The sequence below is a fragment of the Cornus florida genome, unplaced genomic scaffold (assembly GCF_030987335.1).
Source record: "Cornus florida cultivar Cherokee Brave unplaced genomic scaffold, ASM3098733v1 CherokeeBrave_3.0.0_Hap2_Chr11, whole genome shotgun sequence".
Taxonomy (NCBI): domain Eukaryota; kingdom Viridiplantae; phylum Streptophyta; class Magnoliopsida; order Cornales; family Cornaceae; genus Cornus; species Cornus florida.
This window is the reverse complement of record NW_026775581.1, coordinates 92594799-92621785: the sequence shown is the minus strand read 5'-3', so window position 1 is coordinate 92621785 and position 26987 is coordinate 92594799. Positions and strand designations below refer to the sequence as shown.

Sequence of the window (26987 nt, the reverse complement as noted above, 5' to 3'; positions counted from 1 at the left end):
TTCACTTCTCATATTGTTGGCACATGGAGGATAGTATGATAACGTAAAAGGTTTTGTATTTTATACGGTGCAGACTTCTTACCTGTTGGTTTGACATGGAAGCGGGGGGTTATACAATTAGACCCTAACTTCATTTAAGGATACGTTAGAGAGATATACTCTTCTTTGTAGTGGATTACGCGCAGTTTGGAGGCGGTAATAGGATATGGTAACTAATTCCATTCATACACTAACGATTTTCCTATTAAAGGAACAGTTGATTGGGTTGTCTTCCATATCGGAAGTAAGGAGCGTGATTAAGGAAGGTCAGTTTTTATGTCGTAATTAGATTGATTTGTTATGGATGGTGTTTCTCCTTTTAAGCGGTAACCTGTCGATTTGTGTTTTCAAACATTGGGATGGGATGCATAGAAGTTTTACATATCTATGTTATGGAACTTGTAGGAATATGGACCTCTACCCTATATCAAAATTTGGGTACGGATGAGTAGTTGTTAAATACAACTTACATGTTGGATAATTTTTGTGTGTCATGTATATCGGACATATATATTTTTCTTTACGGATTTGGAAATCAGTGGAGCCCTTACACGGAGGCAGAATCCACAACGGAATGGAGTAAAACTAATTCAGAGTTTCGTGAATTCCGAGGACGGAATTCCTTTTGTTAGGGGGGAAGAATGTAATACCCCTACTTTAAAAAGGGATAAAATTGGAATTTAAATGTTATTTTATGTGCATTTTTATTTTATTTATTAATTTTCAGAATAAATGCTTATGTGGCAAATTGTTTATTTGTGTGTATTAATTGATTTATTTGTTAATTATTTATTTGCGTTTATTATTTTTGTTTAATTGTCTTAGTTGAATTATTTAACATTATTTGCATTAATTGACTTAATTGGATAATTTGATTTAATTGATTTATTATTGGTTTATTAAATGGAATTTAATTGTAGGTTTTTGTTATGGGCCAACTCGGATTAAGTTTAGGGCTCTATCTCAATGTGACAAGGATTAGGGTTTTAGTATTTAGTTTATAAATACACCATTATGCGTTAAGCTAGGGTTTTATGATATATCACATAGTATATACACGTAGAGGGTTCTGCAAAACACAGAGAGATGCAGAGTAAGGTTTGAGATAACAGAGCAAATTGTGAGTTCTTGACTGAGGTTTCAAAGCCAAACCTAGGAGAAGGGAAACACAGAAGTAATAGGAGGCTAAGCAGTATTTCAGTGTGGCCAGAACAGAGGAAAGCAGACCAACAATTACAAAGGCAAGTTCTATCTTCCTCTTTCCCTTTGGGCCGTGTTCTGTGCACCTAGATAATCTCTAGGGTTTAATCAAACAGAAACTGGAATTAATATGTTTATTACGTGTTATATTGTTGGTCTGTATGTGTTCAATATCTGTTACAGTGTATGCAAGTGGTGTTTCAGTTTTCTGTACTTTAAGCATATGGTTTCCATCGTAGCCTTAGTTTCTGTATTTGACTGCAACTCTTGTAGACACAATATAGGAACTCTACTGGGGTTATACAGAACTCATAGGGATGTTATTATTCTGTTTTAAATACGTGTGCAATCTGTTCCGTTTCTGTTTCTGCATATAGTTTCAGTTTTGATACTGGAAGCTTGGTAAGTTCAATAGCAACCTTAAGCTTTGTAATTGTTTTAAATTACTGTAATCAAACCTTGGAGATGTTAATGGAGTGATAATAAACCCTTAAGATCAGTTTAAGAAATAAACAGAAGGGTAGGGACTGACCAGAGAAGGAGCAGATTGACGGAAACGGAGCAGGGATGAACTGGAGGCTCTCAAAAGGGAGAGAGCCGGCTCTAGGAAGTCAAGAGCCGGCTCCCCTTCAGCAAGAGCCGGCTCCTAGGGGATTGGAGCCGGCTCCAATAGGGGAAGAGCCGGCTCCTCCATTCCAAGAGCCGGCTCCAATTTGTTTTTACGTCCAGAAAGTGTTTTTAGGGCTCTGTTTGGTGTTTTGAGCACTGTTTGGGCTTCTGAGTGATTCTAATGAACTGTAGGGACTTAACAGAGGATCTAAGTAGTTAATTTTAAGTGTTATTAAACTTAATGTGGCATGGTTTAAGTCTTTAAGATAAAGGATGAAGCAGTGTAAAAATATACCACGGTGTATGCTACTAACCGAGAAAGGAATTAAATGGCTTGATTAAATTTTAGAAATTTAATGAGACTTCACGGAGGGATTAAATAGTTAATTTTTGGGTGTTATTAAGACCCTAAATTAATTTAAGGTTAATTCTAAATTAATGGATCAAACTGTATAACACTTATGTACAATTGTATACGGTTGGTGGATGAATGAAGTTTTAAATGCTTAAGCTTATTTTTAGGCATTCCAGTGGGATGTAATATATTTATTAAAGGGTCTTAAATATATTATGGGGTCATTGATGTGTTAGATGTAATCTATGCAGGCTCTGGAAGTTAGTTGTTGATTTATTAATTCATCCCCTGCAACTATATGGTTAATTGGTTGGATTTATATTGCTGAAACATTTAAAAATCTTCGGCAATTAATTGGATATTGGTTTTGGATTTTAAATTACTGTACTATCATTCGTAGTCTGTAATTTACATGGTTTTGGTTTTAAGTTGTTGAAATACTAAATACTATTCTACAATAATGTGGAGGGTTGGTTTTGGACTATAAATTACATGCTTATTATTTATGCCTTGTAATTTACCTGGAATTATGTATTGGAACATAATTGCTGAATTCTTATACTTAATTCAGTCAATTATTTGGAATCATATATTGGATTATAATTGCTTAATTCTTATATTAAACTTGACCAATTATTTGGAATTATGTATTGGATTTTAAGTGCTGAATTCTCACATTAAAATTCTGTCAATTATCTGGGTTTTGGTTTTGCATTGTAAATTACTTGCTTATCATTTGAATGTTGTAATTTACATGGATATGGAGGATGGTATGCACCGGTATGGGACGGTGGCATACTAGGTATGGTTTAGCTCAAAATGCTAATTCCTACCTTATGGATTTTAATTGGTGAACAGTATGACTGGTTCTATCAATTATATGGACTTTGTGGATTGTATGCACCGGTATGGGACGGTGGCATACTAGGGACAGACTGGTTTAAAATACTCAGTCCTACCTATTTTGGAATAAGGGAACGGGTTGTTAAATAAATCCTCCTTATATATATATAAGTCGGTACGGTTGAATACGCCGAATGACTTATTGGATTTCTTGTGAATGGTTAGGAACGGAGTTTAGATATATATGTTTATGGTACCACGAGTTGAGCTTGAGTCTCAAACTTGTTGGTTAGGGTGCGTATATGCAGTGGACGTGTAGCTGGTTATAGTAGGTTGGGTGTACCCTGTTAGGTCTAGGTACTCATGCCCACCTTTGGGTGCGTATTCGCATGTTGCCTTCTATTCAGGTTGAGATCCCTACTGTAGTTCAGTGAATGTCCCATAGTGTGGATATATATATGTATGGACTAGATAGATATTGTGAGGTATTTATGGTGTATCTGCGTATCGGGTCACTGTATGGATTGCAGTTAGATTAGAACTTGCTAGTGGGCCTGACCCACCCTTTTATTATTTTTTTTCAGGTGTTCGTCAGTTCTGGGCTGTAGAGCTTGATCGTGCTGAGCAGATACAGTTATTCACTCTACCGATGGCGTAGGATTTTATTTCATGTTAAGACTTGGGTTGTTATAGTCTTTTGAGTACCATTGGATATTTTAGGGGTCCACTAGATGGATTCCCGAGTTGTATAAATTGGAGAACGATTTCCATTCGTGGTGGATCAGTTGTATCAAAATAGTTTTAATTATTAATGAAATTATTTATTCTGAGGTTTTCAATTATTGGATTATCATTCTAGGTTCTTTTCAGCAAAATTTTATTCATTCTTGTTTTCTATATTGTATTCTGTGTTCATTAAATGGCTAATTGTTTTGATATTCTCGGGTAATCGGGCGTGGGCCTGGCCAACCCGCATCGGAAAATCCGGGGGTATCACAAAGGCCCATACAGAATTGCAGAAGTCATAGGCAAGGGAGCATATACGTTGGAAACCATGGCGGGAAGGTTGGTCAGCAAGCCTTGGAATGCCACGTCTCTGAAGAGGTACTACCAATAAAAGCTAAGTTTCGGCTTTATTGGATGTTCTTTGTTGTCAATCAAGTACGTATGATTGTGCAAATTACTGAAGTTTATAAAAATAACTTTCCTCTTCAATGGGTCGCTAAAAATAAAAATAATAATAATAAAAAAAAAAATTTTAAAGCCAAGTGGCAGGTGGCATTCTAGCCGAGCGCCACGCACTTAAGCAAGATAAGTGGCAGCTGGCACCATAAGCCGAACGCCAGACACTTGCTATAAAATGAAAAGCCAAGTGGCAAGTGGCATTCTAGCCGAGCGCCAGGCACTTAAGCAAGATAAGTGGCAACTGGCACCATAAGCCGAACGCCAGACACTTGCTATAAAATGAAAAGCCAAGTGGCAAGTGGCATTCTAGCCGAGCGCCAGGCACTTAAGCAAGATAAGTGGTGGCTGGCACCACAAGCCGAATGCCAGACACTTGCTAAAAATTTAAAGCCAAGTGGCAAGTGGCATTCTAGCCGAGCGCCAGGCACTTAAGCAAGATAAGTGGCAGCTGGTACCATAAGCCGAACGTCAGACACTTGCTATAAAATGAAAAGCCAAGTGGCAAGTGGCATTCTAGCCGAGCGCCAGGCACTTAAGCAAGATAAGTGGCGGCTGGCACCACAAGCCGAACGCCAGACACTTGCTAAAAATTTAAAGCCAAGTGGCAAGTGGCATTCTAGCCGAGCGCCAGGCACTTGAGCAAGAAAAGTGGCAGCTGGCACCGCAAGCCGAACGCCAAGCACTTGTCATAAACAAGCACACGACAAAGTTAATATAAAAGAAAAGAGATAAAAGGTATATATATATTGAAAATGGGTTGAACATAGCGCAACACAAAGGAAAAAGGGAAAAAGAGTTCTGTCATTTCATTCATAATAAGCATTGAGTTTACAAAAAATGAAATATTCAAGTCACATTGTTACAAAAAAGTATGGAATCGAAGAAGTCCGGAGGAGTCCTAGCTAGCTGCCTCAGTACCGACAGCATCCTGGTTGTGCCGACCCGCCTCCTCGGTCCCATCAGCCGTCTCACCCTCACGAGGTGGGGAATCAAGATGAATAACAGAGTCATTCTGTTGGGGGTCAACGTCAGCAGTGGCTATGGGAGGTACCACAGTTGACGATTGAGGAGCGGTTAGAGGCAGAGCGGTAGGAGGAGCTGTAATGATCCTTGAGGAAGTAATGTCCTGGCACTCATCAAATATGCGCTCCACTTCGGTGGGTTCTGGGTCAACATAGACCCCCAGAGGGTCAATCCCTAAATCCTTGTCGACCTCATCTGGAGTGGAGCTGGTCTGCCCCTCATCCGGAACTCGGTCGGAGAAACCTTCTCGGAATCCTTGAGAATATCTAAGAGCGCCGACCCTTGAGAACCGAGCATGAAGAGCCAGCATCCCACCGTTCACTCTGCTGATTGTATCAATCAGAGCAGTACGCTCGTCCAGAGCTCTCTTCTCAAAAGCCATCCGAGCAGACTGTTCATCAGCCAGAAGGCGCTGGAGCTCTGCCTTTTCGTCTCTGATTGAATCACGCTCAGTCTGCCAGACGCTCTTTTCAAGCTGGAGGGCATCCTTCTCATCCTGAAGAGAGTCGTTCTCCTTCTTCAAGACATCTCTTTCTTGTTCAGTTTTTTCAAGCCGAGCCAATACCTCGGTATTCTTGCTGGCGAGAAGGTCGTTTTCTTTATTGGCCACCTCCAGGCTATCAGAAAACTTACGAGCCCTGACGTTCCCCATCTCTACCTGCTTTTGCATAGCCATCATTCCGAACAAAGTCTGCATAGATGTACATTAATAACGGTTAAGCCAATAGTCTGGTCGGGCGAAGGCAAGACCAAATAATATGAGAGAATTCATGAGTTGGAAAATAAAAGTCACCTCCATGGCAGATTGGGGAAAGCGGCTGAACACATCCTTCTGGGATAGGCCTTTCGCCGCCTCAAGGTCTTTCGGAGTCCACATGCTCCTATAATACGCCATGGCGGTCTGGCCACCCTTCAGCATGGTCTCGTTCGGCTTCACGAACGTCCCATCCGTTCGGGTGTACCGAGGGGCCCATGGTGGTAAAGTGGGAAGAGAAGGGGAGCCTGAAGCAGAAGCAGAGGCACCAGCTGCAATAGGCCCGGAGGGGGCAGGAGCTCTGACCGGGCGATGCAAGAGAGCACCCGGCCCAGAGACCCGGGTCCTTCTTATGAGAGGTTCCTCCTCAGGGTCGACTCCACTGTCAGGATGAGGCCTTTTACCTCATTCTTTGTCCCGAGCACCCCCAGCGGCAGCAGGGGTTGTGGTGATTTGGGGAGACGCGCTCGGGTTGGTAGCAGGGATGCTGACAACAGAGTCAATAGCCACCGTGCTCGGGATGGTGTCAGAGATGGTGGCTGAGGAAGAGGCTGATGCAGGAGAGGAGGTTGCCCCAGCAGCAGAAGTGGCTGGGGGAGTATTTTTCTTCCTGCCAAAAGAAGGAATCTGAAGCCTGCTCATGTTGTAGCCGAGGGATGAGAGCGCTAGGAGGTTGTCTGAAATGAAGAGGTCTGAGCAGGAAGGAATATCATTCAGAACGTATTTCTTCAAGTAATTACTCCTATCCCTGCAAACACTGTAGCTCAAGTCATCACAATGTATTCCTAAGGAGCGGCATAAGAAAGTACAAAAGCGAGGAACGCATGCTTCGCAGGGGCAATCGTTTTTGTGAGATTTGAATTTCTTATATGAGGAAACAGAACAGACGCCAAAGGCGCTCGGGATTGGGTAACCCTCTGCAGCCGGCGAAGACCAAGCCCCACTAATGCCCACGATGTTATCCCTCCAACCCTTTTTAGATTTGATTGTGTCTGTACATATGGACATCTTCTCGATCGGGTAGAGGTGGTAGAAGGGCTCGTTAGTTATGATCTTACTGACCTTATAACACAGAAGAAGATCTATGAGGTCAAGGTCTAGACTTCTATCACGAATCAACAGAAGCATAACGGATATGATTCTAAAGAAATTGGGGTTTACCTGCAGGGGGGATATCCCCAGTCTATTGAAGACATAATTAAAGAAGGGGTGCAGAGGGAACCTAACGACATTCAGTTGAAGGTTTGTAAATAAAACTTCGCCGGGCAGGAGGCCGGCACCGGTCATAATATTAACATCCTTAGGGCAAACCCTAACTTCGATGTTGTCAGGAAGTCTAAGTCTCATACGAAGAACATCTAGATCTACAACCATGGTGGAAGTGTTTGAAGGATCTAAAAGGGGTAAAAAGAAGCCTGCCGAAAGTAAAAAGGAACAAAACTAACCTCTGAGGTAGAAAGCAACAAAGAGCACTGCAAGACCACTGGAAGAACGACTCTTGAAGGATTTCACCGGAAAAAGCTTAGCACTGTTCTAAAAAGAGAGAGATTTGACTGATGATGGAGACGGTAAAAAGGCATGAAGTGGTATTCTAGAGCCTTATAAAGGCGAGGGGGACCCGAGGGCCGAAGCGTCAGGAAGGTGAGAAATTCATCGAGCCCCGGAACATTGATTCTGGATCTGACCGTCCGTTCCCCCATGTGGGTTTCTCGAGCCGTCAACGTCATGATGAGACGCCTTCAATAATTACCCCCTTATTAAACAAGAGGTAATTATGGGGGCAGTTGAGGAGGCCCGAGAGGACATGGGCCGGATATGACTTGCAAACGCGACATTTAGTCCGTACAGGTGGGTCAGGCCCATAGAAAGGCACTGCCATATGGGCCGAACGCGCATAAGCCCATCAAAGAGGACCGGGACTCATGGAGGAACGGGCCCAGATCCAGCAGTCCATCGACATTTGTAAATCTCTATAAATAGGAGAGGTAATGGAAAGAAAAAGGGGGAGATCTTTTTGGTTGAAATACAGGAATTCTAGAGAGAGAAAGGGGGAAGGAATTTCTTGTATCTTCAGTGTGATCCACTACTCTACCCCCAATGGTGGGATCTTAGGTGATGACCAATTTTATAGACGTTTATACAGCAAACGGGGTGTTTAGTGTTGCAACAATTTACAATTGTCTAAAAATATTAGATTGTGTTAGAAATGATTACTGAAAATTAACCTGTCATGAATTATCAATCCAAAATTCTGCATAATCTGAAATCGATAGACAATTCCTGCAAAGGAAGAGAGGTGACGACTGTCGTCTGGTAGGTGGAGGCTTTACTAGTAGGTAGAAACCCCCTTGTTGGTAGTGATCTTCTTGATGGGTGGAGGCCAACTCACTTATGTAGGCGCAAAAGGACCAAGCCTTAGTCTTCAACGATTAGGCCTTGGTAGTTGGCTGCTGCCAAATATGAGATAGAGTTTGGTCTTAGATGACCAAACCTTAGTAGTGAGGGGACTAAGCATCGCTAGATGGAAAACACCACATTGGATAGCCTGGGCCGACGTGCCAAATTTTGATTATTATCAGTGTACACTGGGTGGCATCACGCAACCCATCGTTTTGCCCCCAATATGATGGATTGGTAATCATGATGTAGAGACCCGTCCTTATAAAAGAACATGGAAACGCGTTGTCAACTGATGACTTTGGGATGGTTTCCATGATCGGAAACTTTTGTCTTGCCGTCCGAGCCAAGTTGCGTCAGGATTATTATTTCTTCAGAGAACTAATCGTTCCCATAAACGGTGCCAGCTGTTGATGCGGAAATCCTCACGATTCGGAACAATGGCGTTTACCTGCAAAACAAAGGGACGTCACCTCGAATGGCACCTGTGGGGTGCCGGCCGAGGACCCTCCGATGATCAAGTTAGTACTTGTAATCGTATCACATAATAATTATGTATATTCTCTTTAGGGGTTTTATCTCGTACCTTCTTTAACAGTTTGGTGCCTTATTTATGGCTGTCGATTGGAATCAGATTGATCCTGCGGGAGATCAGCTTGTGCGAGATCAGAGGAGATCGATTGTTGCCAGATTTGTCCGGATAAGATTTACTCCTTTGACTTCCTCAAATTATGCCAAGGTTATTCTCACCCTGTTGAACCACGTCGTCATTCATTATCCTAGATAAGAAATGTCATCATTCTGATCCAAGGAAAATCTTTATCGCTGATAATGAAATATGTCGAAGAGGTCTAACGGCGAGTCAAGGTAGGTTATTTTTCCCTATTAAATATATTTAAAGAGTTTCTATAAAACTCTAACACAAATTACCTATTTATTAATTTATTATAAGTTTTTAATACAATGAAATCTAATTATACAATCTAATAAGATAATGATATATTTGAAAAAAATAAAATAATTTATATAAAACTCTACCACAAATTACCTATTTTATTATCAATAAAACTTTTTAAGAGGGCACATGTCATCAAGTTTATAAATAAAGGCATGGAGGACGGAGGAAATGAGACAAAAATTGAGAATTCTGGAAATTTCTAGAAACTAGAGGGTCTTGAGAGACTCAGAAGTGTAGAAATTCATAGACTCGGAATATCAAATCATCTTTGATGGGTTCAAAAGCTCTGAAGATGGAATTTCTTGGAAGAACTCTATGTTATTCTTGATGAAAGTCATTCTGGCATAGGTTTTTGGATATGTTTAAGTTCAAGCTTAACTGGTCAAAACAAGCAGGCTGCTTCACAAAATCCTAATTATCTTGTTAGTAGAAATTGTTTGAACTAAATATTGCCATTCTACTATTCTTTTAGGTGCAGTCCCACTTCATCAGCCAGTTTAACCCTGAATTGTGTGTGGTAGGAAAAACACTTGTCAAGGAGACATATTGGTAACATGAAATTTTATAATCTGGAAGGAGAATTTGGAAGGTTTTGATTTCTTAGATCCCATAAATGATCCCTCTCCGCTCTCCTTTCAATGTATGAATTCAAGCTCATAGAAACATATGTATCAGCACCTGAAGTCAAATTAATTAGTACCCTGTTAAGAGACTTCAGTCTTCAAGCCAAAAATTGAGGATAGTGGTTGCCAATCGCTTCTTCCTTCAGACCATACAAGTGTACTTCTAAGAAAATATATATATGAATTGCAAGAAGATAAAAGGAAAGGCACCATTCTCCAAGTATACGTTTATTCAAGACAATAATTCAAGCCATTTTAGCTTGTTCCAAAACCATGCAACTTCTTGCAACATTTACTAAATCGATGCAAGACTCGCCATTCGACTTAGAAAAAGCATAAGGGCCAATATGCTCTTAGTCTTCGCCAAGAACATACCATCCAACTCCAGTACTTGTTTCAGAATTCCGATTAAAGCCATTTTCTGCAATAAATCCAGAAACAACATCCCATTTTACTTGGTCTTCTTAGATCATTATGCATACAGTACAACCACATAATATTTGTTAATTAATATAAAAAGAGTTTTTATGAAAAGAGTTTCTATAAAACTCTAAAAATTAGCTAATAAAATCAATCAGCACTTTTTAACCTAATAAAATTCAAATTAAAAATTATCTAATAAATCTATACTATTATTAAAAGAGTTTCTGGAAATCTTTCAAGAGGTAATTCCATGGGAAGAAAAAAATGAAGAAAAAGATCGAAAAGTGTTGAGGCAGGTCTATACGAGCCTAACTCTTCCTACTTTGTGCAGAAGGTTTGTTGAAGTCTATAAAACTCTAACACAAAATATTTAAAAAATATTTATTAATTAATATAAAAATAATTTTTATAAAAAGAGTTTCTATAAAACTATAAAATATTAATTAATTAATATAAAATATTTATTAATTGATATAGAAAAAGTTTATGAAAATAGTTTCTATAAAATTCTAAAAATTACCTAATAAAATTAATCACCATTTTCAAATTACCTAATAGAATTCAAATTACAAATTACCTAATAAATCTATTTTCTATAAAATTATAACACAAAATATAAAAAAATATTTACTAATTAATATAAAAAGAGTTTCTCTAAAACTCAAAAAATTACCTAATAAAATTCAAATTACCTAGACTAAAAAGTATTTGTATAAAACACTCAAAATATTTGTATAAAACACTCAAAATATTACGAGCGTGCCAGAGTATTTGTATAAAACACTCAAAATATTGATTCAAACACCAGCCTATCTCTTTTCCAATGGCTGACTCTCAGGCGATTGTGTGGGAGAGAGACTAGTAAGAACTCCCAGTAAGGTTCTTTTATACCTTGTTTGTAGCAAGGACTTTTTATCTAGGTGCTAAAAGAAGTAAAAATGCGATGAAAAGTAAAGTAATTTAAATGAACTAACTGAATTTAAATTGACTTTAAAATAAAGATGGCTGAAACGAAATGGACTGAAAAGTAATGGTGCTGTTGAGGGTGAAATCCACGCGGTCTGATACGACACCGTTTTCCTGCAAAGAAGAGAGAAGAAGATCGATGAACCTTGACGGCACTGGTGTGGTGCCTGCCAAGAGCTATCCGATGATCAAGTTAGTCACCAGAGGTCTAAAAGGAAAGTAGGGATTTAATAATAGTTTTTTTCGTCGTACCTTATTCCCAAGTCGTCTTCCTATTTATCATCACTTCCCTTATTCTTGATAAGGGAATATCATAATCCATATCCCATGGAACTTATCCATGGAAATCTTATCCCATGGAATTTATCCAATGGAAATCGTTATCCTTGATAACGAAATATTATCTTTCGAAAATATAAGAGATTTGGCAGCTAGTCAACACTTAATTGCCTCTATCGTTAAGTCAAGATAGGTTAGGTTTATTTTCCCTATCAGTTGCCCCCCATTCCCAAGCTTACTCGTCTAGCTTTGGGATAATTTTTTTTTTCTTGCCCCCGGCACTATTCCCTCGGGAACAGTGCCCAGGGAACAGTACCTGCAGGTACTATTCCCGTTGGTACTGTTCACATGAACAGTAAGTACTTTTTTTTTTTCCCCTTGCCTTGGGAACAGTACCCGCGGGTACTGTTCACATGGACAGTAACTACTTTTTTTGTTTTCTTACCCTTGGGTACTCTGCCATCGGGTAATGTTCCCTCAGGTACTCTTCCCTCGGGTAATCTTCCCTTGGGTACTATTTTTAGTACCTTTAAATACTCTTCCCTTGGATATTATTTTTGGTACCCTTGGGTAACCTTCCTTTGGGTACTATTTTTGGTACCCTTGGGTAATCTTCCCTTGGGTATTATTTTTAGTATCCTTGGGTACTCTTCCCTTGGGTACTATTCTTAGTAACCTTGAATACTCTTCCCTTGGATATTATTTTTGGTACCCTTGGGTAACCTTCCCTTTTGTACTATTTTTGGTACCCTTGGGTAATCTTCCCTTGATAAGGGAATAAATTGTACGAGTTTTACTCAGGTCACCACTCTTTTAATAAGGGAATTAAATTTTACGAGCTTTACTCAGCTCGTACATCCGAGGGACATCATTTCCGTGTGAAATGACTATTTTGCCTCTAGGGGCTTATTTGTCATATTTTCGATCTTTTGCTTCCGCGCCAGTTCTCATTGAGTTCCACAACCTCATGGAAAGTCACATTGACTTCTTAGAGTCTTGTTTTTAGTTTTGGTTTTCGCATTCGGATCCGTTATCGGGTTAATCTTCGGTTCATCACAAGACGCACTGGCTTGAAAAAACCAGAGCCAAGTGATAGTAAGGGATTTTTATTTACTATCCCTTATAGTAAGGGGATAGTGATTACGAGATTCATTTAACCTGGGCCTTTTTAGTACAGGATATTTATCCCTTATAGTAAGGGGATATTGATTACAAGATTCATTCAGCCCGAGTCCTTATAATACAGGACCCTTATAGTACGGGAATATGGATTACGGGATTCACTCAACCCGGGTCCTTGTAATACAAGACACTCATTTACTATCCCTTATAGTATGAGGATATGGATTACAAAATTCACTCAGCCCGGGTCCTTGTAATACAGGACACTCATTTACTATCCCTTATAGTACGGGGATATGGATTGCGGGATTCATTTAGCCTGGGTCCTTCTAATACAGGACACTCATTTACTATCCCCTATAGTACGAGGATATGGATTACGGGATTCATTCAGCCCGGGTTCTTGTAATACAGGACACTCATTTACTATCCCTTATAGTACGGGGATATGGATTACGGGATTCATTCAGTTAGGGTCCTTGTAATACAGGACACTTATTTACTATCTCTTGTGATACGGGGATATTGTACATATAAAGATAATTGACTAAGAGTCAAGGTAACTGAAAGGAATTTTATAAAAGACCATCATTGCCTCAAGGCTTATTGAAAACAAGATAACACGTGAGGGAGCTACTCTCCATTTAAAGTGATTAACTAAGATGTCCCCAGTCTTTATTGTGAATGACTTGATAAGGCTAATTCCAACTATGAGACAATTTTTAGTCGGTATACTCATCTGAGTCCTTCTCATGATATATGCTATCGCTCTGGCTGAAGAACGATCTCTTATATTTGGTATCATTTTCATCCCTGGCGAGAGAGGCTAGCCTCTTCTTGTCCTCTCCTTCCTTCCGTGCACTCATGGTGTCTTCAACGTTGATGTGTTTTTGCGCTCTGATCAACACTTCTACCATGCTGGTGGGAGGCTCTTTTGATAAGGAGAACAAGAATCTGGAGGTTTAGAGTCCTCCTATGAAAGCGGTCAAAGCTACCTTGTCGTCCACCTCTTGTACCTGCAACATCTCTGCTTGAATCGGGTGATGTATTCCCGGATCGACTCTTCCTTTTGTTGCTCCACAGTAAACAGGTAGGTAGTAGGCCTCTTATGCCTCTGACCTGCAATGAAGTGGCTCACAAATGGCTTACTCAGTTCTTCGTAGGTGTTGATGGTTCCTGGCTTCAGCTTATTGAACCAAACTCTTACTGATCCCTTAAGTGTAGCAGGAAAAGCTCGGCACATGATTTCATCTGGCACGGCGTATAAATGTATAAGAGCTTAAAAGGTTTCTAGGTGATCGAGGGGATCTTTGGTCCCATCGAAGCTTTCGAACGAGTGCATCCTGAACTTGCTAGGCAGTGGGTATTTCATAACGGCGGGGCTGAACGGCAAGTTGGTCCTTTGTACCAGGTCATCTATGGCGGCATGATCTTTCCCTTTCATAGCCTGCATTACATCTTCCATTTTCCACCTGAGATCCTCGATTTGTAGGTCGAAATAGGTAACTTTCTTTGTCTTTTCCTTAAGACAGAAAGTTGTGCCTTCATGAGGTCAGGAACTCCGTGGGAGAGATGGGTGGACCACCTCTCTATGTCGGTTTCCCACCTGGCTTTGTTCCACTTCGATCTCATTTTGGGGAGGATGATTATCCTACTCTTTAAGATTGCCATTACCTCCGTTTGGATTTGAGAGATTTTGTCGTGGCAAGCTTTGTTGAGCCGGTGGAACAAAATGTTGCAGGAGCGCTGCATTTTGCTGGATCAACTAATCCATACCCTGACTCAGAGTTTAGACCTGTAGTTCTAACACTGTAAGCCGTTCCTGGTCGTTTGGGACGTCTAGGTTCTCACTCGACTCTTCCCCTTGACCAGATCCCTGTAACGATATTCCTTCGGTAACTATACCGGACTGCAAACGTATATACCCAACTGAACTATATATAAGGAAATCACAGTTTCCCACAGACGACGCCAACTGTTGAGGGCGAAATCTATGCGGTCCAATACGACACTGTTTTCCTATAAGGAAGAGAGGAGAAGATCGATGAACCTTGATGACACCGGTGTGGTGCCTGCCAAGAGCTCTCCAACGATCAAGTTAGTCACCGGAGGTCTAAAAGGAAGACATGGATTTAATAATAGGTTTTTCGTCGTACCTTATTCCCTAGTCATCTTCCTATTTATCGTCACTTTCTTTATTCTTGCTAAGGGAATATCATAATCCTTATCACATGGAACTTATCACATGGAAATCTTATCCTTGATAAGATTTGTTATTATCCCATGGAATTTATCCAATGGAAATCGTTATCCTTGATAACGAAATATTATCTTTCGAAAGTAGAATAGACTTGGCGGCTAGTCAACACTTAGTTGCCTCTATCGTTAGGTCAAGATAGGTTATGTTTATTTTTCCCTATCAGGTGCAATGGAATAGAACAGGCCGAATTAAATTAACATGAATCAAAGATTTGTCATTTGAATTCGTTGCATAAAACAAAGACTAAATTTGTAAAAAGCATAATTAAGCATTGCAAAAGAAGAATAAGTTACTGGAACTTAGTTTCTTCGAATGAAATTTGCCATGTGGATAAATGAATTGAAGATAAAGATGACGTTGAGTCATTTGATGAATTTTTGATTCATGCTGATTTGTGGGTGGTGCTGGACAAATTGGAATGAAATAATAATACTTCTATTTATAGAAATCCTAAATCAACATATTCCCTAATTAATTACTCTGAAAATCCTCTTTTCCTTGATTTTCTTCTCTTCGTAATTCAAACTGGGTCACAACCCAGTATACTTTGCCTTCAATATCGATGCTTTCAGTTTCCTCAGCCGAATATTCTTCTCTGTTACCTACGAATTCCTTCGACTTGGTCTGCTCTTGTTGCTATAAATTTTGCTAATTTTTAGTGACTTCATATTCTGACAACCATAATATTTCTCTTTAAACCCATTGTTGAATCACGGCTGCCGTCTTCTACTACCTTCCTTCTTCAACTAATATTCCTGCTTTATAGGGATTTAGTTATTTATTATAACTAAATCTCTAAGTCTTTCCTTTTTCATCAATGACCATATTTGAATTGATTCCAATCTTTGTAAATATATTCAACAACAACCTTATCAATAAGGTGACTGAAATATTTTTCCCTAGATTTTCTCCTCTTGTTTCACTATTGGCCGACTCTCCTTGAAATAATATCGCACACTTGTCGGCTCCTCACTGGTCCACGTCACTGCTGAGGTGGTTGCCAAGTTTTGGTGCCAACAGATCTCTACTAAAAAATTGAACAGAGTATATATATATGTGGGTAATAATATAGGTGCCGAAGGTTTTTTGGCCGAACAGGGGACGGATCTGATGTGGCAAGGCCACCTCATATGATTAAATCTAAGTGAAACAAGAAAAAGACTAATGTACCCTAAATGTTTAGCATAATTTTCATTTAATAGCCTTTCAGATCTGAAATAGAACATTCAAGAACTCCTTAGCCTATGAAAGTCATCTCTCTCCGTCTCAAAATCTCTGGACTTCTCAATCTCTTTCTTCTCTGTCCTCCCCATCAACGTTTATCTGTTTTGCATCTTCACTATCTCGCTTTAAAAACCTTTAAATTTGTTCCATCCTCATGACTCCACTAGGGCCGGCCATCATCTTGCACATCAAAACTTGTTCAAATAACCTATTCTTTTCTATGGTTTTCTTTCTTTCGAAGTAGACCCAGCTCAATAACAATCCACCATTGCATAAATCAAATGACCCAATTTCCTTCCCAAAAACCTAAATAAACCTTAAAGAGGGGGGATTTGCTGTCATGCACCATAGTAGCCAATTAGTAATCAAAAAGAAAGCAATGCAAAATTGGTCGGCTATAAATGGATAAGCTATGCAACTTCAGAAATCATCCAAATTCAATAATGCTAAACAATGTAATTTGGGTGTATATATATATATATATATATTTGAACACCCATAATCATATATATTTCTATATTTTATTTACTTTTATACCTACTGTTTTTTTTGGGTGCGCCATGATTATGTATAGGGAAAATTACATATAAATGGAGTCAAAGTTCCATATTTACTTAGAGGCTGAGTCAAAATTCCATATTTCTCTAAAATGGATTGCTGAGGTGGCACATGGTTTTTTACTGTTTAGAAATTGTGGTGCCTAAAATACCCTTCCGCGAAGGTACTACTTTTTCTTCGAAGGTACTACTTCTTTGAACTGAAGGTACTACTTTTTGGCGTCCAGGTACCATGTTTTTTAAACACCCGCGAAGGTACTACTTTTTCTCCGAAGGTACTACTTTTTTTAACTGAAGGTACTACTTTTTTGCACTGAAGGTACTGCTTTTTTGTTAGGGAAGGGCATTTTAGGCACCACAATTTTCTAAACGGTAAAAAACCATGTGCCACCTCAGCAATCCATTTTAGAGAAATATGGAACTTTGACTCAGTCTCTAAGTAAATATAGAACTTTGACTCCATTTATATGTAATTTTCCCTCATGAATATACCTACTTTTTTTTCACGCAAAGTCAGATTTAAGAATCTGATGTGGCCTTGTTCGGCCCCTGTTCGGCCAAAAACCTTCGGCCCCTGTATCATTACCCATGTATATATATATATGGGAAAATTACATATAAATGGAGTTAAAGTTCCATATTTACTTAGAGACTGAGTCAAAGTTCCATATTTCTCTAAAATGGATTGCTGAGATGGCACATGGTTTTTTACTGTTTAGAAAATTGTGGTGCCTAAAATGCCCTTCCCTAACAAAAAAGTAGTACCTTCAGTTCAAAAAAGTAGTACCTTCAGTTTAAAAAAGTAGTACCTTCAGAGAAAAAGTAGTACTTTCGCGGGTGTTTAAAAAACATGGTACCTGAACATCAAAAAGTAGTACCTTCAGTTCAAAAAAGTAGTACCTTCGAAGAAAAAGTAGTACCTTCGCGGAAGGGTATTTTAGGCACCACAATTTCTAAACAGTAAAAAACCATGTGCCACCTCAGCAATCCATTTCAGAGAAATATGAAACTTTGACTTCTAAGTAAATATGGAACTTTGACTCCATTTATATATAACTTTTCCTATATATATATAATTTTTCCTATATATATATATATATATATATATATATCGCAGCCGGTCGCTCTATATGTCTCCACGCGACGTCGCCCTCATTGCCTCACTCCTCACCACAGCCTCAACCACAGTCCTACATGATCAACTATGATAAAGAGACCTGCGATTTCCAAAAAGCTCCGACGACGAAAGACCGGTGTTCTCTCTTCGGTAAATACCTTTTTATTTATCTGTTTCTATTTGTCTCTCCATTTCTCTTTTTTTTGTTTGACTCCCTTTATTTCTCTTTTTCTTTGTCAAGATTAGAGCATTGAGAATTTAAAGCACATCTGTGGTTGCGTGTTCATAAAGTAGAGCAGTGAGAACCATCTAAACGGGGCGGAAATGGGTCCCGAATATCTTACTACGGGGCGGGGATGGTATTGCTACCAAAAACCCGTCCTGGGTTTGGGACGGAATGGTGTGAAAGATTTTTTAAATGGGGCAGGTAAGGTTTAGCGGAACCCCTGTTGTCATCTCGACCCACCATCATTGGTAGGGAAATTGATCCCTCTATTGTACGCTTTATTGTGAGGTTAATTATTAGGACAAGTTACTAAGTTGGCTTTATGACTGGTTAGTCATATAGATTTTGGTAATCTCCACTCTTTAATAACCAACGATGGGGCTGGGTATCCTCACATTTCATTTTACTTCTTTGGATACCCCATCTTGATCTTTACAATTGTAAAACAACATCTTTGGAATTTTTTTTATTTTTTATTTTTCTTTTTAGAAATCCTCCTACATTTGTAATGATATTTTGGTTTTCTTGCACAAATTATTTAGTAATTTTGTATGGTGAAACTTCTGCTTCATTTGCCTGTTTGTATATGTATCACCAGGAGTCAATTCAACTTGCTGTCTTAGAAGCACAGAGTTCTCAAAGACGCTTAGAGATAGAGCAGCAACTCGAGGAACTCATTAAAAATGATGATGCGGATAATCTCTTCACTCTTTTGCATCATCATTTAGGAAGTTCAAGTTCAGATGATAGCACCTCTAATAATTATTGTCTGTCCGAGCTATTATTGTGGGTCTGTCAATATCGTGCGGTAAACTGTGCTGCCTTGTTGGTTGGGGGCAGGCTGGCCAACTTGTAGATCTTAATGCTCGTCTTCGAGATGGATTGTTACCTGTGTGTCATGCAGCGCAATCTCTTTGCTTCAGTTTACTTTGGACATTTGTCAACTATGGAGCTCGAACTGATGTCAGATGCAGTCCGTCGGTGATGAAAGTCAATGGGGTACTTCCACTCAATGTAGCTGTAGAATCGCTAAGGTTAGAAGTCAAAATTCATCTAGCAATAATTGCTTTCTTTGTTCTTATGCACACATATACATAGTGGGAGGCTGGCACTACTGTATTTGTTCCCTCGCTACCTTTCTGATTGTGGTTTTTCATATTCTTGGTTCAGCTACTACGTAGAGTGGACCCCTGACGTATCTGTCTTCAAGTTGGTTCTCATACTCTGCCTTCCTGAATTGGTATGCTTCTTTAGCAAATTGGTTACATTGATGCCAAGAAAACTATTATTTGAAGTAATCAAGTATTTTTGAATAGATAAAATGGAGGAATACTGTTGCAAAGGTTACTTATTGTGATTCACTACAACTTTGTGCAGCAAGAACCATTGAGGGCTGTTCGGTGGCTTGCAAAGCATACGCTGCCTGAGTTGGTTGAGGATGTCTGTTTCCAATATGCAGAGGAAGGAAAGCTGATTGAATCCTTATCTGGTGTATTTTTGGACAGAGAAGCAACGCAGCATCTTGCTAGGGTATGTTAAGCAATACTTTTCTCAAGTTATCTACTCAATTGACAGATGGATTGATGTTAGCAGTGTATGAAAACATTATTTTAGTTGACTTTTGTGCGGCATTTGTAGATATATGCCATGGTCTTTCTCTTCTTCACACACGCGCGCGCAAGTATATGTGTATTATTTATATCACTACAAGAAAATACGCCTTTAATAACACATTTTCTACAACAGGCCCACATATCCCTTGTAGAAAGAGCTTTCTACAACAGGCCCGCATGGCCCATTGGAGGAAGGTATTATTCTACAACAGGCCCGCAAAGCCCATTGTAGAATAGGGTTATCTTTTTGTGAAAAGTTAAGTTTTTCGTCAATTGTTTTCATCAATCCTCCGAAACTTCGTACGCATCAATCAACCAAAGCACCCCTCTCTCTCTGTTGAATCCATACGAACCCCTAACCCTCTCTAAGTCCAAGCACGAATTTTGCTGGAGCTTCGTCTTTCGCGAGTTTCACCTTCAGAGGAAAATTGCCCAGGTACGAATTTTTCTGGAGCTTCGTCTTTCGCGAGTTCTATTTGTTTGTGATTAGTGAGATGTAGATGAAAATTTTCATTTTTATATGACTTGAACTCTTTTTCATCTTGTATCATATTGTTTGTGTAAGGCTTGGTGTGGATATATATACCTTTGGCTGGATTTATTGCTGTGTTTAATTGTATTGATTTTGTGTTGGGGGCAATGTAAGGCAACCATTGAAATTTTTTTTTTAAAAAAAATTGCTTTCTACAAGGGGCACAAACCGTCATAGAAAGCAATATTTCTACAACAGGCGCTAAGCTACAAACTTGGGGGTGCAGAGCCTCATCCCAAGGATACACCAGGTAAGTCGGAGAAATTGGAAGGCTTGGTAGGAGTCGAACACTGGCCAATTGGATGCCAGCCCCGAGCCCCTACCATCACTGCCAAGCCCCCGGGGGCGACTCAGGGTCTTCTACGACGGTTCCTGCCCATTGTAGAAAGATAGCTTTCTACGACAGGTTTGTTCCCCTTGTAGCCTAGGGTGGGTCCCGAATGGACCCTACCTAAGTGAATTCCTAATGCTAAAAAAAAAATAATAAAATAAAATAAAAAAAGACCCTGAGTCAACAACAATAGGGGATACCACAATGGGCCATGCCCGCTGTAGAACAATTTTTCACTCCTGTTAAAAGCCATTTTTCTTGTAGATAAATCTGCCCTTCTCTCTTATCTATTTTCAAATATTTCTGAAGTTGGTTTCTACGATTCTACTGATTCCTTCCTCTTTTTAAAGCATTTTCTTAACCTTTTTATGTCCATTACAGCGGCCTGAACATGTTGCATCCATCTTCGAGGAAAAGGGATTTCCATTGAAGAATGAGCATATTCAAGTTTCCAGAAAAGAGGACTGGTTTGGCTTCCATATGCTTATGTTTTATATGGTCATTTATTTCATATTTTGCTTGATCTGTTTGCTATCTAGATTCATGATTTATAAGAAGTTGACCCTTAACGTCTCAATGACCAACACTAATTTGTTCCTTTTTCCCTTTTCATTCTGACATGGTACCCCACACGTGCAAAAGTTTCTCGGCTGTGCTGCCATGGGAGCAGTAGTTAGGTTGTTGATCGATTCCCTCCTCTAATAAACTCATTTGTGCTTCACAATGAAAAAGAAAAAACAATCTACGCTAGATATTGTACAAAGTTGTTTAATTATATGTATATTTTCTTTCTTAACCGATTCAGGTAAGAGCAGTGAATGTAGATCTCAACCAGAGGACGTCTGCTTGCCATCTCATTTGCAGCCGTGCAGTCTACCTATTAAAAGGGTAAGAGTGAGGCATAGGGTTTACTGTACTATTTTTTTTTTTTTTTTCCTTTGTTCAATGTATTGGCGGGATTTCGTTCTTTGAAACTATTCACATATATTTTTACCAAGAACTTTGTTGACTTTGTGTTTCTTAAAAGTATCAAACATGTTTTCTCTCTTACGCATGGAAAAAGGAACAGTATGTCCAGGAGTGCCATATGAAAGTACTCTTGTACGTACATTCTAGGTAGTTTGATATATAATTAGGTGTGGTTACCTCATATTTGATGAGAACAATGCAACGCTGAAATTGCTTAAATATTTGGAACAAGCTTATATTGTGGTAATGCGTGTTGAGTTAAGTTTTTCCTTCAGTGTGGAGCTCGGGCTGATGTAAGATGCAGCAGTGCTGTTGATTCAGAGCACAATGCATTGCTTTCTCTCCAAAAAGCACTTGAAGAAATAAGGTAATTAGCTTTAGGTATCCTACTGCATGTTGTGATTTCTTGGTCCTTTTGCAGAGTTTTATTGAAATATTCACTTGTCATTATTTACATATACGTATATATTAAATTTTTTTTTTCTTTACTTTCCAATTTTTTGCTTTTCATTCTTGGTGTAGATCTGACAAAAATCTCATCCAGTGGAGTCGAGGAGATTCCATCTTCAAGTTAATCACCATACTTTGCCTTCCGATAATGGTTTGTTTTTCATTCAAAATTAGTTGTGAATTGCATACTATGCCTTTTTATAAAACGCAAATTTCAAAAATCTTTCACAGGAAGAAAAATGCAAAAATCTCCCCCAACTATCATCTTTTTCCAGATAAGTTTTTAAAATTATTTATGGCAAACCCGTGAAGTTACTCAAAGTTTTGCAAGTGGCTGCTTGCTGACACAAAAAAATAAAAATTAGAGATTGTGAAGCACATGACTTTTACAGTGTTATGACCATTATGCCCTTTCTTATTGACCCATATACTCTTGACCAGTTGTAATGGTTTAGGATTATAGAACCAGATCTTGACCCATCTCCGATCCAGAAGTAAAAGAACAATTTTCGTCTTTTTAATGAATTTAAAAAGCTTGTTAGTCCCATTTCTTCTTCACCATTCCTTATTTTTTCTTAAAAAAATTAAAATTTTCACCCATCACCTTTTACTGACAGAATATTCTAATATTTTCCATTTTTTGAAGTTCGAATCAGATTAAAATTTGGATTTAGTTCTACAATCAACAATGGTAAAGGCTTCTAGTACTTACCAGCCTCTTTGATGCATCGATGGCTTGTGTACTGCATCGCACAACTATTAGCAAAATGCCCCTTCCATAATATTGAATCTCAGATTGCATGGAAACTGAAACTAATTCGTAAGACCCAAATGTGTAAGAATTCCAGAGGGGGAAGTACAAGAATGTGTATAGAAAAGCAAAAGAAGAGACCTAGACCACGTGGATAGAAAGATATAGAAATATCAAATATGTTATTTTAGTCATTGTAGGACACTTGTGGGGTAAGCAATTCCAGAATACAAAAGAGATCAAGCAGTGAACCATTTTAGCAAATCTGCAAAAAGTTGATAGTTCGGTACAATGTAAATCTTAAGCTGAAGAGCAATGTACAATATTAGAAGATTGTTTATGCTTGTATCATTTCACTTACTCCTGTTGCAGAAAGAAGCATTGGAATCAGTCAGGTCAGTTGCACGAAAAACAAAAGAAATCAGGGAGGTAATTCGCTTGCAAGCATTGAGCTGGCCGTTCTACTAATGGTTGCTCGGGAAAAGGTTATGGAACCAATCACCTTTCAGGGCTGTAATAATTTTACTTCAAGAGGATGTATGACACTTCGTGAATGTGTTGTCATTGAACTTGCGGCTCATATTGGTAATGAGTATAAACTAATGGGTAGAAGTAGAAAGAGAAAGTACTCATTAAAGAAACAGAGAAGTGAAGAGATGAAGTTGTCTCAAATTCATGAGGAGTTGAAGGAGGCGATGGTGTCCACACTACTGTTACTTGAAATTTTTGAGAGGGCTGGTGATAAAATCGAGGCGCATTCTCAGTTAGAGCAACCTAATGTAAGTTGTAATTACATTAATTTCTTGTGCTTAGTGCTTTGTCAATTCACCAGAATGGAAAGAGATACGATATATTTGTTCACAGATTATAAGTCCTAAGTTCAGGTTCCTTGTGAATATATTTGCGGAAAGAAAAGGCAAAAATGATTTTTTATTTTTGAGAATGGACAATAGCTGAAAGAGAACACACCTGTAATTTTTTGTGTTTATTCTTTTTGGGTGTAGAAGAGCCATCAAAATTGTGTGCGCGGTATTCGCAACAAGGCGATTTTTTCAACAGAAATGTAAGAAATTACACAATTCTCTGTCTTGCCTATCATTCCTCGTCTCTTTTCCCAAGTACACTTTTCAAGTGTTGGTTGAATTATTTCTTGTACTGTTTTCTGTGTGCCCTACTAAAAGATTGGCTTATATAGAGGAACCACTATATAGTTCATTTTTTTGTAAAAATGTTTGTTTTCAGTAATCACCTTATGTTCATTTTTTTTGTTGTAAAAATGTTTGTTTTCAGCAATCACCTTATATTGTTCTTTCTTTTTTTTTTGGTTAATTATATTAACAAAAATTGAAAGCCATTTTTGTTGGTGGAATATTTTTGTATCTCGTTTATTTGTTATTTTTGTAATTTTGACTCTTTGAGTAGGTCACCTTAATATGGAATTTTAGGGGTGTTTTTTTTTTCTCATTTTAGGGATGTAATATCTTGATTCTTGAAGGGCAAAGTGAGAAAAAGCACCCCTATCTTGAAGGGCAAATAACACATATATTCTTTATTTTGAGTATACAAGTCCGTTAAGTTTAAAAAAATGTGATAAAGAAGGGTGTCAGGTCATTGTTTCGTTAAAAATTTAATCATGTGCGTTGCACATGACATTTTTAAGATATAAAATTTCAAAAATCTCATTTTCTATTCCGATAATGACCTTATATATATATATACACACACTTAGTCGCATTTAATTAGTTTTTTTAACGTATTTTTTATTTAATTATAGAGGGATATTTTAGTATTTTCAACATTCAAGTCCTTCCTTGCACCAAAATTGAATTTAAGGAGTTTTTTTAGTACGTATGGGTTATATACTCTATATGCACCATAAGAGTTTTTTTTTTTCCCCGCAAGACTGTTTAGTCATTTCACATTTAATTAATTTTTTTACCTATTTTTTATTCAGTAATAGAGGCACACTTTGATGTTTTCAAAATTCAGGTCATTATTTGCTTCAAAATTGAATGTTACAGACTTTTTAGAACATATAAGAGTTATACACTATTATATGGGGTAGTTGGCATTTAGTTGTATACTCTTCCATTTTCTTTGTTTTGGATTTTAACCCCATTGATATATAATACATTCCTTTGTTTTCAGCAAAATCCCACGTTTAGCTTTCCAGGTGCGCGAAACTATGTAACCTTCGGAGGTGGGTCAACAGTTGGACTTCTGGTTTTCAGCCACTAAATGGACGTCACTCAAAAGCGAAATTATGTTCAAGAGTTCCCGGAAAAGGACATCATCTTGGAAGTCTTCCTTCAACCAAGGGATTGGCTAACTGCTTGTCATTGGTAAGGAGAGGTTTTAAATTGTTGTAGATTTTGCTGTTAGGCTGTTCTGCACTGGATTGATTACTCGTACGTGTGACATTCTAGTGTTTCAATATTATGTCAACTTTGTCTTTGTATTTTGGGGATCAATTACATAGAATTTGAGTTTGGATTTGCTTGGAGCAATTTTTTTTTTTTTTATTCTCTATTTGAGAGGTTTTAAATTGTTAGTTAGATTTTGTTGTTAGGATGTTCTTGATTACCAAACCTCAAAAAGAAATTTGTCATTTAGTGACCAATTTAGAGTAATTTGATTAAAAAAATTGCTTACTTGATTATTAAACATTGTAAAAATAATTATTTGGTGACGAAATTGCTATCCAATATAAACAAAAGCACGGTAATTAAACCCTCAAAATTATCATCCTTCTTGTTTAATGATTCTAAGCTGTGTCTTCTCCTTCTAGTCGTCCTCATTTTATTCTTTCCTCTCCCTCTCTACAATACTTGCTTATTCTTTCGTCTCCCTCTCTACAACTCTAATTTGCAACTTTAAATCATCATTTGTGAAAACATATACCCTTTATCAAAACTACATTCCTTTTTTAGATCTTATATGCTTAGCAAAGTATAGATCTCATCAATTATATATATGATCTAGCTTTCAAGGCTAAATTCAGTTATGCATCTTTTGATGCAACATTTTAAATTCCATAAACAATTAACCTAGTTATGCAATATAGGAATAAGACAACCGTGTTTCATGGATTTGTGGGGCATGTTTCATGGATTTGTGGGCCCCACAATAGATCACTCATGTACCGTAGTTATATATTTTCTTAAAGTCTTTAGACATCATAGGTGACCTAAAACACCATAATCAAATGCTAACCGGTGACTTTGAACATCAATATTGGCCCTACTCAAGTCACTCTTCGCATTAAACCCATTTTTCCTCATAAGTGTTTATCGTAACCTTTATAGTAGAGGGTGGGAAATTTTTTGAGTGCGACAGTTAGGGGTGGGCAAATAATCCACGAATCTGATCAGCTCCGTGCGAATCGGATCGGATTGCTACACTCACGAATTGGTGGCAGATTCAAAAAAATCAAATCTGTAACTCACAAATTGGGTTGTTAAAAATCCGATCCGATCCGATCCGTGAAATATATATTCAAAGAATATGTTAATTAATTTAATTAGTTAATGATAATTTAATGTACTCTAAGGATGTATTAGTTAATAATTATTAAAATTAATATTAATAAATTAAAATTTTATGTATTGAGTTAGGGTTAAAAGATAAATAAATAATAAATAATATTACTTATAAAAATAAATAATAATAATAATAGATAATTTAGATAAAACCCAATTAGTGGATTTAATCCGATTCGATCCGTGATTACACAGGTCCGATCCCTGAGATGACGGATTGGTGGTGGATTAAATTTTTTCTAATCCATTAGGAGCGAATCGGAATAAGATTGATGCCTAATCCAATCCGATCCGTGGCCACCCTTAGCGACAGCTGGCGACTTTGCTGGGGACAAGTATATGTTTATGGGGGTGTTTGTGGTATTTTGGTGATCAACCACCCTGGGCGTGCGCAGGCATGCCAAGTCCCTGTGTTCCACCCAAACTTGGGGTGTGATGGTCGCAAACACAGGTACCATTTGTTCAGCCATTGCCATGGTCAGCGGCCTAAGTGCCCAATGCAATGCATGAATACTTCATGCTTTCAATATCATGTCAATAATAAATTTTATTTTTATTTCTTTTATTTTTATTTTATTTTTTTCACATTGCATTCCAATTCAACAACATAGCATGCTTGTACAAAATCTTCTAAAAAACACA

General features: G+C 38.2%; 1 protein-coding gene across 6 annotated transcripts; it reads left to right on the top strand.

Moving 5' to 3' along the window:
* The first annotated feature begins 19963 nt into the window (after positions 1 to 19963).
* LOC132285361 (uncharacterized) lies at positions 19964 to 25449 on the top strand. Of its 6 annotated transcripts, none has more exons than XR_009472518.1 (8): positions 19990 to 20209; positions 21018 to 21103; positions 21279 to 21313; positions 21442 to 21524; positions 21881 to 21972; positions 22128 to 22175; positions 23179 to 23869; positions 24955 to 25425. XR_009472518.1 is itself a non-coding variant. In XM_059787542.1 (3 exons), exons 1-3 carry the CDS (start codon positions 23274 to 23276, stop codon positions 24995 to 24997), a joined length of 414 nt encoding a protein of 137 aa, XP_059643525.1. In that variant the 5' UTR covers positions 22213 to 23273; the 3' UTR covers positions 24998 to 25419. The 6 variants fall into 6 exon arrangements, 1 of the variants encoding a protein (XP_059643525.1); XR_009472516.1 differs by having other exon boundaries at positions 19997 to 20209; positions 22128 to 22206; positions 24955 to 25422; XR_009472517.1 differs by having other exon boundaries at positions 20000 to 20209; positions 22128 to 22206; positions 23179 to 23585; positions 24955 to 25421.
* The last annotated feature ends 1538 nt before the right edge of the window (positions 25450 to 26987 follow it).